Source organism: Xyrauchen texanus, chromosome 15 (genome assembly GCF_025860055.1).
Source record: "Xyrauchen texanus isolate HMW12.3.18 chromosome 15, RBS_HiC_50CHRs, whole genome shotgun sequence".
Classification (NCBI taxonomy): Eukaryota; Metazoa; Chordata; class Actinopteri; order Cypriniformes; family Catostomidae; genus Xyrauchen; species Xyrauchen texanus.
Genome location: NC_068290.1, coordinates 29,992,628 through 30,005,191, shown reverse-complemented (window position 1 = coordinate 30,005,191; position 12,564 = coordinate 29,992,628). Strand labels below are relative to the sequence as shown.

The window sequence follows — 12,564 nt, the reverse complement described above, 5'->3', positions numbered from 1 at the left end:
CAGAAAAAACAGATATGTTGCAATGGTCAAAGACATTCGTCTAGTGCATATTTACTTAGAAAAACTGTATAAATTATTTTTTTTAAATAACGCAGGCGAATGCAAAATCATGTTTGGTGTAAATTACCCCAAAGACATTAAGTTGAAATTAGAAGTTGATATTATTCAAAATTACAATTTTTTTTATTTGTAGTGGTTACATTATATGTTACTAGCTTGATAACATCCTCTTAAAGTTTGTTTAGTAAACCACTAGAACTAGCCCTTTTCACTTTATCTTCCCCTCTAAACCCTCTTGAATCCCCATGCCATTACCTTTCTCATGGACTGACTGTCAGGTATGGTGGGGGAGGAGGTGAGGGGGTAATGAGGGTGGAAGAGAGTTTTCTCATGAGGGAACATGGCGATCTCATTCTGCCTGTAAAGTCTGTGGTGACGAAGCTTAGAGACCCACTCATCAAAAAGCTCCTGGGACTTGATCTGCAAGCACAAGGAAATGGCAGTTAAAGACAGCTCAGGATGAAGGAAACCTCCACAATCAAAATTCAGAAACTTGATGTCGTACTGCTGCATTTGAAAATGGTTCCGATGAAGGCTGAACTCATGACTTTGTATTTAATGGACCTGCTTCTGAACTCAAGGTCAAACCCCACTTTGAGAAAAACTAATTTTAGGTAAATTAAAATATATTTGTACTTTAAATGTAAAGAGTATCCACTGTTTCAGAGTGAAATTTACGAGTCAATCTCTCGGTTGAAGTTTTTAAAGATTTCTGATTTTAAACTTTTAAACTACTGAACCAGTAATAACACTGCAGCAAAATGAGCAAGCAACAATCTCCACTAATGTTCTTTCTGTAAGTGCAGGGAGTACTGAAGTTAGTCTAATACTCTAATTGTTGTGATACCTTCAGGTGATAAATGTTTTCTTCTGCATCCAGATCAATGCACTTGGCTTTCTTCTTAATGGCCATGACGGACAGACCCACATCAATGCAGCCATGCAGCTTGTCTTTCTTGATCTGTATACAGGACAGGCAGAAGTTTAGACCTATAAATGTCAACTCAATCTCAAATATCAATACAACAGATTTTAACTTTGTTGCAGCACACTCAAATTACTACTGAGGAAATATATTGCTATTGGTAAAGCCTGAAATGAATCCAGATTCCAACTGAATTAAATGTAAAGTGTAATTTTTTTAAATTATTTTAATATGCAGAGACAACTAAGTGACATGAAGTATGATGTCCTGACCTGTCCAAAAAAGCAACTTTAGCTCTACTAATGGCATGAGTTTGGGGTGGGACTATTTGTTTTTTGGTGACCAATGGAAGACGAGAAATTACAAACTCCAGCTTTAAGGTGTAGACTCTTTTCTGCTTTGTTCTACAGTTGTGTCCACAGCTAACATGTAAGAGGTCTTTGTCTAATTTTCCAAAACACATGGCCATGTTCAGTCTATTTTCACACAGGCACACTCAAATTGTGCCTTTCATTTAGAGGCCAAAAACAGTTAAGTCTGAAAGATATATGGCAGGTTAAATATGTCTAGCCATTTACAAACTACCAGGGAAATAAGCATCGATTTAACATTCCCACAACTGGAGGCTTTTATCATGAGGAAACACGAGAGAGGGGTGGAGTACTCTAAAGATTCTTGGTGAAGACTTGCATGATGGGGTTCTTACCAATAAAAGCCCAGAGTGCTTTAGTTAAATGGATTGAGAGAGTGTGTGTTTATAGTTGTGTATGCAAAGGCCTTTTATACTCACATCAGCTGGGCATTTGCCATACTTCAGAATGCCTTTTTCCAAGTAAAAGTATCTCTGAGGAGAGAGACAAAGAGGACACGCTATACAAGACTTTGGGTCACATTCAATGTGTAAATGATGAATGTGTTCTCAGGGGACACGAACACACTCTTGATGTATGAGAGGCTATGTACTGCAATATACTTTCTATTCTTGCATTCATTCTCTCTTTACCATCAGTAACATCAAACCCTATTGGTTCTTGCACATCTCTTGACGTCATGCACAAGAACCAAAAAGGTTTGATGTTATTTATGAGTCACCATATTTGATTTGCAGAGTTTATTTAATATTTTGGTCTGTTTATCATGCATAGTGATCGTATGCCTTCAGAGAAGTTGGTATATGACATAATAGTAGCATGGACTATTTTTATGACACTCTGTAGGTTTGATTTGAGCCCTATCCACTGGATCAGTGATTGCGACATTCTATAAAAAAAAAGACAATTGTTCTGCAGATGAAAGAAATCCACATGGGTTTGGAATGCCATGATGGTGAGTAAATATGGACTGAATTTTTATATATGGGTGAACTATACCTTTAAGTGTTGGTGAGTGTGTTTGTGTTAATTGAATACAGAGATGCTTTGTCACTACACAGGATAATCATTCATTAATTGGTCCAAATGGATGACACCCCAGAGTCCAGGCTCTCTATAAGTGTGATGTGTTCAGGCAGGTTAGCAGGATACTCTGCTGCTACGACACACAATTCTAGAAATCTCTGCACTTATTAATGCAATCTTGAGATCACACTTTTTCTTTCCCAATACAATTCCAAAACCAGGGGCCATATTCACAAAAATATTAAGAAATTAATTTATAAGAATGTTCATAAGTGCAGTACATTATACAAAAAGATTAGAACATAATTTTTTGGGGTATACAAAATATACCTCACTTTTTTAATAAGTTAGAAAATAGTATTTTTTTATATTGATTTCTAATATCTATAGTTCACTGTGCATAACCAACTGGGAGTACTCTTATTTGTGTAAGACATATACACATTACTTTATTATAAAAGAGAGAAAAATAAATGTGCATTCTAGTGCTTTCAAAATTACCGGTTCTTCTGTACCAAGTCGATACTAAGTTAAAAAAGATATAACGATACCAGTGTTTCTGCAGTACCGGTAGTATCAGGCACAGACTCTATCTGGTACCAGTGCACAGGATGACTGACACACGACAGCTTTAAAATGCTCACATGCATATTTTGAATGTGTGCTTTGTTACTCCTTGTACATTGAAATTGACATTTAATCAAATAAAAAATGTGACGTCCTAATGTGCTTTATTAAACCACTAAAGGCTGCAATCTTACTGTGGAAGAGCTACATACTTTAAATAAATCAAACTGCTCAAACACTTGACAGATATTGAGAATCATTCACTCTGTATCTGTAACCCGGACACACACACACACACAAGACGAGACAGTCACAATGTAACGAACAACTGCTTTATTAAATAAGAGCAGGCAAAGGTACAGTGGGGAAAATCCAGAAGGAGAGTCGTCGAGGGAAGCGTAAAGTCGGGGCCGGGGAATCAGGTAAGACAAAGGGGCAAATCTACAGATAGAGTAGTCGTGGAAAGCGTAGGGTCAAAAAGCCGGGTAATCAGAATCAGAAATAACAAGAGGGTAGAAGACGGGAAAACAGTTAACAACTAGGGAGCTGGCAAGCTAAGAGGAACGAATCACAGGGGGGTCAAAACTAGACGAGACTAGCGGGGGGGCAAAACCTATTTGGTAATAGCAAAACCGGGCGTGGAAGCCTGAGGGAGGAAACAGAGCGTACGAGCTCAAGGGGGCAGAGCGAGGAAGCGGGAAGCAAGCACGCTCGCGGAGTGCATGTGTGCATGCTCGTGGACGCGGAGATGGGGCAGAGGAGCGGGGTTCGTGACAGTATCAGATGACAGAGCAGCACACTTATCCATTGTGAACCATGCAGCACATGTAAAATATATTTTTATATAATTAAAATCTCAGCATTTGTGCTTTATTCTCAGGTCAACTTTATTTATATCACATTTAAAACAACAGAGTTGACCAAAGAGCTTCACAGTAATACAATTTAAAACATAACATTTCAAAATGACCACATACACAAACACCAGTAATCTTAAATGCAAACTAGGTCTGTCAAAATGGTTGAAATTTTTTTTGAATGTCTTACTTAAAAAATAGTAATATTCGAATTATATTAGAATTCTAAAGACATAACTTTATGTTAGAGGAAAAAAAAGTACTGTATTGTCTCCTAAGCACACAAGAGGGCACAAGAGAGCGCAATGAGCAATTATAATCCAAATAAAGCATCGCATTGTTTATTGAAATTAAATGACTTTGATTAAAGTGCATAACGTTTTAAACAATCGCTCATAGATCAAATATAATTTCCTAAATGTGCACGCAAGGAAATTGAGGCAACAAAAGTGCATATAAGTGGAAGAGCATCAGTAATATGAGAAATCACGCTTCAACAGACAGCATTATGTATTATGTTAACACAAAATTGTTATTCTGAAACTATCCACTCACTCATACATCTACTTATTGTTTGTCAAAAACACCAGACGGTCAACTTGACCTGCAGCAAGGGCTGAGCGTTTTTGTTAAACATTTTTCCAGCTGATGAAAACACGCGCTCAGCTCTGACCGATGTGCCAGTAATACCATGGACTGTTTTAATTATGGCCCCTCGTCATGACATTCTCGAGAAAACTCTTCGGGATGAGAAGACTGCATGTGTGTGTTCTCAAGTTAGATGTTGTGGAATGATATTGCAGCGGTTTTTTTATACAATTTACAAATTACAGTTTTATCAACAATATTGGCTTTGATACTCCAGAAACCAAAGAAGCACCACACAGCACTTTTAAGATGTTTTGGTGTAAGTAAGATCCTTTCCGAGTCCTCACTCTTTTTTTCAGGCATTTTTCAAATTATCAACGCAGCCGTGGGTTGAACTGGACAGGCTAACAAAAACAAACCGCGACAGCTATGTCTTCATCATATCTCGCGCGCATCCTGACATACCTAAAATTCTAATGCATGGTTTTTGCATTCGAATGTGCATTTTTTTTTAATTCGACGAATATTCAATATTGTAATTTGACAGCCCTAATGCAGTCTTCAATGATCACACTGAGGCTGTGTTCCATTTCAAATTTGTATCCCCTACCTCGCAAACAAACATCACTCCGTCTCATGTACTTGGTTGTGGGTTTAACTGGAATACCCTTAACCCTTGATCACTTGGAGCATGCTGAAGGCTCACAATCAAGTTGCATTGTGGGATATGGAGCTGCCTGAAGCGTACATCAGATTAGGCTTGCTCCCTCTGTCAAAATCGAGAGGTTGAGTGTCTGTCAACAGAAACTTCCCTCGCTCGCTTTACAAAGTGGAACGGACTTCCAAAATGGTGGCGGGATTCCCACGAGGGGAAGAGCTTAGGGGAGTTGGCGAGTGGATGTTAAAAGTGAAGTGGAACGCAGCCTGAGCCGTAAATGTTAACTGTCTTTAAGTTGAAGCCCAAGTTTCCTATGTCCTCCTTTCCCTCCCTTCATTGAACATTTACAACTGCATTTATTAGTCCAGGAAGGCTTTAGTGCTCAAGTCGAGTCTTGAACTTGAGCCCTCTATCTTGGACAGCAAACCAAATCTGTTTATCTTCATTATATTCAGGAGATATAAGAATATGCACACTCGTGAAATGCAATCATTGTATTTTTCCAAATATTATGAATGAAATAATATTATATGGTTTAATGCATGGCTGTTTCCCAGATAACCACACATACCTTGTGCCAGCCTTTCATGGGCCATTTCCTCTTCTTCAACATGTAGCCTGCCTGCCTCTCTGGCTCCTGTACATTAGACAGACCACCACGCAAGCCCTCGACGATCTCCCAGCTGTCCTGTACACACACACACACATAGCACAATTAAATTTATTACACATCAGAGGTAGACCGATATATAGTTTTTACCAATTAATCGGTGCAATAGTTTCTTTTTGGAAATGACAAATAAGTTCAGTTAGGAAACTCTAAATGGCATGGCTGATAGGTCGAACAGGTGCACCTCGTCCTACACACCCAATCAGAAGCTTTTCCCTTGTGTCAAAATATATAAAGCTGCTACTCATGTACCCTTCAAGTGGACTCAGATATATCGTAATTATGATTTCCGAGCACATGAATGACCCAGCGAAGTCGGAAGTTCAAGTGGGAAACTCGGAATTCTAGATGATAGCTGAGTTGTCGAGATAGGAGGAGTCCTAAACTTTCAACATGGCAGAGGAGAGTACAGTTTCTGTAGTGAATGACAGGTTTTGTAAATTTTTCTAAATACAGCTAATTATTAGCGCTTGCTGTTTTGGTCATATTTATTTATGTATATCGGCAACCATTCTATGCATGTTGTACATTTTTAAACCGTGAAAATAGCTTGAATTTGACCAAAATTTCATTATCCTCAGCAAGCTAACTTAGTGATATGTATTATGCTGTCAAAATAAAGGTTCCTCAAGAAATATGAATGAATGAACCTGGCATCGTCCATGTTTCCTGTCCTTCCCGACAACAAAACACATGAAAACAACAAACTCGTAATTACAACTTCGGGAAGTGGGAAGTAGGCACACCGACGCACACAAGGGCAGCTCATGCAATACACTAAACATGGCTAGAGCAGCGCAGTATGTGTAGCGGTCTCGTCCTGCGCGACTTCGCCTGAGACAATGAGTGCCCATAACCAAGCCAAGGCAGGGTGGCAATGTTGCATCGGTACATCTATCCACCAACTATAACATAAAACAAATCTTCAAATAACTATTCAGTAGTTGCAGCAAGATGGCAATGAAAAATCCATAGATTGTAACACTCGAAAATCATCATATGCACCTATCTTCGGCTGGCCACATTGCAGGGTCAAGGATTTTTGCCAGGGGTGGCAAGAGTCGAGTAAGGGTTGACACCCAGTAAGGTTGTCTGACATTGGCAGGGTATTTGTCTACTGAGGCAGAACGCCACTGTGTCCTGCCAGACAGCGGAAGAACGTTGTTATGGACAATGCGCGACACAGGATGTGTACCGAGTTGGGGTGGCAAAGCTCATTTTTAGGGTGCCACCATTCTGACCCCGCCCCTGCCACGTTGCCACCTGGCTTTCCCATCAGATCCCCATGAATTCACAAAGACTTCACTCATAGTTATATTCTGGCTTCAGCATCACAGGTGCTTTATGCTAAAGCAATACCTTGCAGTCAGACAAAGCAGGTAACGTCATCAATTTACCCTTCGCTCATGCGTTTTACTGTACTATTAAGTTCTTGATGCACACCATAATATTTAAGTTTAATTTACTGTCACAGCAGATGCACTGGAGGACAATCTTATAAATATATATTCAAACATATGGTAATTTTAGATGTTTACAAGGATTGGGATGACAGGTAAATTTTGATCACAATGCGTGGCCAGCCATGGATGCCACCATGTGTGTTTACATTACAATGCAGCATTGAACTCTGAGTTCATAAAGCAGAAGGTCTAAACCTAGCGGCTAGCCTTCCACTTCCCAGACTGGGAGTGGTGAGAATGAGTGATGGACAGAATGGAAGGATCAAGTGGACTAACTATTATGTACTGTACTATTACTTATGGGGGAAGAAGCTGTTTTAAACATATTGTAATTATTTGAATGTTGTTCATAAATTAAGTATTGTGACATTGAAAAGACTATAAGCAGCGATTCATATTACAACCACATTAGTCCCCTTGCTGGTAACTGCAGTAAAAATATAGACTGCACCAGGTTGATTGTATGCCTGAGCCAAGCTAATGTAATCTCACCAGATAAAATATTACTGTGCCGTCTGGATTATGGACTGGCTTTATAGTAGATTGTTTGATTTTGTCTTCTAAGGAGTGTGAAACCAGACTCTTAAGTCTTACCTAGCCTTCGGAGTGCATAAGGATACATAGTTTTATACCATCTTTAAACCCAGGTGGCACAGAATGACTTTAAATCTGATCAGTGCAGACATGAATGCATTTAAACAGCAGCACAATGCTAAAAGTTTATGAGATAATATTTAAATGATGAATATAGACTGTGAATTATGAAGGTAACCTTGAAATATGAAAATAACTCATGAAATGGTTAAACAATTGTTTAAGGCTGCCCTGATGCTGCATTTCATTTACACAGAACCAAAATTTACTCCTTGAAACTGCGTTTTACACAGATTTGATGATGCACAGAGCAGGCTTACTCGGCTGTGTAAAGGTGCTTTAGACAATTTTCAGTGATAGTTCCTAATTCATTGTATCATGCTATGAATTCATGCATATCTGGGCGCACTTAAATGTTTAAAATTGTTTAAAATAATATGACTAATCTGATTAGCCTACTTCATCCCCCAATTTAAAGATGCAGCTCTTTTGGCAGGTTGAATATTCAGACTTAAGCATCTACAGACTGGCCACGGAATCCCTTCTCTTGCCCTGGGTATAAATCTTCTGCATTTTGAACTCAATACCAACGTAATTGTGTGTCGTGTGGGGCAAGGAATGGCAAGGCAAACTTATTTTCTTCTATGTAACATTCAACATTAGCCTATATTATTATAAATGTCACTATTTTATTCCCTATATCAAAAGTAGTGTTGACTCAGTTGGACTGCATATTTACATTTATTTTTTATCTACCAAATCAGGTTAATAATATTAAGATCATTGGCACCACCTAAATTCTATTCATGAATACTGCTGCCAAAATATGAGGGTAGGGATGGCTAAATCCACACTCCTTATGACCTGCCTGAGCTATTCCTATCCTCTGTGCTGGTTTTGTCTGTTCCTGTGTAAGCCTGCATCCGGCATTCCTGAATGGGCTAAAGGAAAAATTCCCCAAAGGCAAAACTAAACGTTTAGCTCTCTCACAACTTTAAATGTGTAAGATGCACATCGGTCAATGTTTGGTGTTTTTGATGATCAAACAACAGCTCTAGGATTAGATTTCCTCATAGCTGTATGTGTTTTAAGGTCTGGAGACTCCACATGTAAATTCTTTCATTTAGCCTTTTTTAGACCTCATGCTAAGATTCCTGACTACTATTAACATGCTGTCTTCCATTTAGCATTAATAAATGGACATGTCATGGTATATCAATTGTCATAGCCAATAATAATGCAGATTTTGTCCTCTCGCATGTCCCGATACCTGCGATCCTGGTACTACACCTTGCCTCGGATCCTCTGTTCCTTATGGCGACAGGAACCCATGATGAGTTTGTGGTTGTCCTCCAGCCAAGCAACCATATTTAACCATAATCTTGATCCAGAAGCATACACCAGCACTCCTAAAGGTGAGACATTGCTGTATGTTGTATTATCTATCTTTAAATATAGCTGTTGGTTGGCTTTATCTTGATGTTGGTAGTACAGTTGCAGCAGCATGTCTCTTTTGTCTCAGCTGCATCATGTTTTTGTGCCAACAACAGCTGCATATTGACTCATGACAAGCAGCAGGCATTAATCAGATCAATTGTCAAGACCAAGTCTACTCCACTGTCTTGCGTCAACATAAATCTTTAAGCTAAATCGAGTTGTCCTAACTGAAAATACAATTAAGTTCAGTTAGGAAACTATAGGGCACATGTTGCTCATAGTTAACTAGTAATTTAGTTCAGTCACTCATACACATAGTTTTTTGGGTCATTAGATAAATCTATTGAGAACACATTTAGGGATACATGGCAAGCTACATGCGACTGCAATCCACCGCACTTCAGCCTACGTCTGTCAGTCTGATCTGCTGGGGCGAGGGGGAACAGGGGAGACATTGCTGCTTTGCTTCTGTTATCTATCTTTAAACATACACTGGCGACACTGCTCTTATGGAAAGAAATTGGTACTTTTATTCACCAAAGCTGCATTCAACTGATCAAAATATATAGTCAGGACATTAATAATGTGAAAGATTACTATTACAATTTAAAACAAATGTTCAGAACTTCTTAAACTACTTCAAAGGCTTCTCATCAAAAAATCCTCCACGTGCAGCACATCCTTGGCATTCTAGCTGTCAGTTTGTCCAGATACTCAGGTGACATTTCACCCCACGCTTCCTGTAGTACTTGCCATGAATGTGGCTGTCTTGTCTGTGTCTCACGCACCACGCAACAGTCTAACTGATCCCACAAAAGCTCAATTCCAATTCCAATCATTCCTCAAATACAATGACTAGCAGGGCAGATAGATAGGGTTCATGTTTAACTCTTTCCCCGCCAAACACGGAATTTTCCGGGTTTTATGAAAAAACGCTTCTCAGCCAAACACGGAATTTTCCGGGTATCCGTGTTTAGGTGGTATACGGTAAGGAAGACCCGCACATATGTTTTGAAAGAGTACGCAACTCTTTGATCAAAGAAACAGACTGCGATCGTCTCAAACGTGAAGTGGAACACCATACTAATACTAAAGCACTTGTTTGATAAAAATGCCTTTTTCTCAGCTTTTGGTCCGAAATGTTGTTTTTGACAAAACCTACCTCTGTTCAAGTGGCAATAAAAAAAGAACATATGAAGATAAAATAAAATCGTTTGTTTTGCCTAAAAGCAGAGGCTCAGATCTTTATTTTGATATATAGCATCTTCATATATTCATGGAAGAAAATATTCTGTGGGCCATTAAACTTTAGTGAAAATCATCAAAAACCCTGGCGGTGGCTGGCAACTTTTTTTAAAAACGCTGGCGGGGAAAGAGTTAAACGACTAAATTGTCCCAATTAATTAACTGTTCTGAAAATGTGTTTTTTTAAACAAAATATGTTCAAAATATTTAGTGTTTCTAACTTCTGGCTAGAAATACCTATTGTTTAGTATTAGAGCAAGGCGGTATGGTTGTAGTATATTTACGTACTAGGAGTGTAACGATCCATTAATCTGGATAGATGCAGTGTGATGTCACTGATGCAACTTGTAAACATCGATATCTATTTTTTAAAGACACACCTTTATTTTGACACTTTAATGCCAGTCACATCCGTACGCATTTCGGTTAAGCAATGCAGCAACCTTATGATATTCATCTTGCTTTATAAGCACTAAATTTGCTTCTCATGCGGGACATGGATGTGAGCGGATTGAATGAAGCCTGAAGTTACGCTCTGCTCTATCCATGCGCACGCATCAACAGGGTTTCCAATCGGGGGACAGTGGGTCTCTGTCAGGACACAGATGCAGGTAACCGTTCAAATTATATTTAATGAATAATTGAGTGGTAAACACAGCATGCGAAAAACAGCAAGAGAAGTCCAATGGCGATGATGATGATGACTAAGCTTGGCAGGCAATGAGTCCAGAGAGGTGGGATGATGAAGGCAGAGAAGACCAAATGCAGAGAGTACTGAGAGAGATATTTGACTGTAGCACAGGAAAACAGGTAAAGGGAAATCCAACTAAAAAAAAAGAAATAAATGTGAGCATGAGCAACAGCATACGAGAACGATCCGACAAACACAACTCACACAAAGGGCAGCTTGTAAAGGGGAAACGAGATAGAGTGCAAGTGTCACATTAATCAAGCAGCAGCTGGTAATAAGTGTTGCTGAGCAACGCCGCGTGTAATTAACGCCACACACGTAACAATACAAGTGAAGACACACAAAACAAACCGGGGCTGAATCCACACATGACAGTACCCCCTACCTACGTGCGGCCCCTGGTGCTCTCAGGACCGGTGACCTGATGTTGGTGGAACCTATCAATCAGTATTTCCCATACAGGGACCCACCATCTCTCCTCCAGACCGTAACCTTCCCAGTCCACCCAGCAATGGCACCTCTGGATGAACGCATGGCCAGAGGGTACTGCGACTTCGGGTTCCAGTGCTGGAAATAGAGGTGGCTGGTAACCTAAACTAGTCTGAAATGGAGAGAGACCCATGGATGAAACTGGCACAAGAGCACAAGAGTTGTGTGCTTATTCCACCCACGCAAGTTGCTGACTCCAAGAAGAGGGATTTTGGGAAGCCAAACACTGCAAAGTTCTCTCCAAGTCCTGATTCGCTCGCTCAGCCTGCCCATTGCTCTGAGGATGGAACCCAGAGGTAAGACTGACAGTAGCCCCCAGAAATCTACAAAACTCCTTCCAAAATTTGGAAACAAATTGGGGCCCCCTGTCGGAGACCACGTCTTTCAGGAGGCCATGAATTCGATCGCTGTCTCTCTAGCAGAAGGTAATTTGGGTAGAGGAATTAAATGTGCTGCCTTCGAGAACAGGTCCACTACGGTCAAGATGACTGTAAATCCCTAGGAGAGGGAGGCAGTAACAAAATCGAGGAAAATATGGGACTCGTAGGTACCAACAGCGGCTGAAGAAGCACAGACCAAACCGGTGTCCACGAACTGATGAAAATCAGGGGCCATGCATGACCACCAAAATCTCTGTCTGATCAGAGCCAGGGTGCACTCAACTCCAGGGTGACAGGCAACTTTGGAGGAATGAAACGGGAGTGTAACCCTTGTAAGGCCAAGCGGACCTTCGACTCAATCTCCCAGGACACTGGCGGCACCACCAACTTGTTAGGGATGACAGGTTCTCTCTAACAGCCGTTGGAGCACTCGTCTGACGTGCTGAACATGTTCCTGGAGAGAATGAGAAAAAATTCTGTATATGATCCAAGTAGACAAAATGAACTGATCAATCATATCTCTCAGCACATTATTGACAAATG

The 12,564-nt window shown here is 40.0% G+C and overlaps 1 protein-coding gene across 2 annotated transcripts in view; it reads right to left on the bottom strand.

Annotated features, from left to right (window-relative positions):
• LOC127656368 (oxysterol-binding protein-related protein 3-like) overlaps positions 1-12,564 on the bottom strand; it is a 112,431-nt gene that overhangs the window by 42,884 nt on the left and 56,983 nt on the right. For both annotated transcript variants that reach the window (XM_052144671.1, XM_052144670.1), the window contains 4 exons: positions 5,624-5,740; positions 1,776-1,829; positions 908-1,021; positions 316-480 (listed from right to left, as the gene is read on the bottom strand). In XM_052144671.1, coding sequence (XP_052000631.1) covers positions 316-480; positions 908-1,021; positions 1,776-1,829; positions 5,624-5,740 — 450 coding nt within the window. The remainder of the gene's footprint in view (positions 1-315; positions 481-907; positions 1,022-1,775; positions 1,830-5,623; positions 5,741-12,564) is intronic.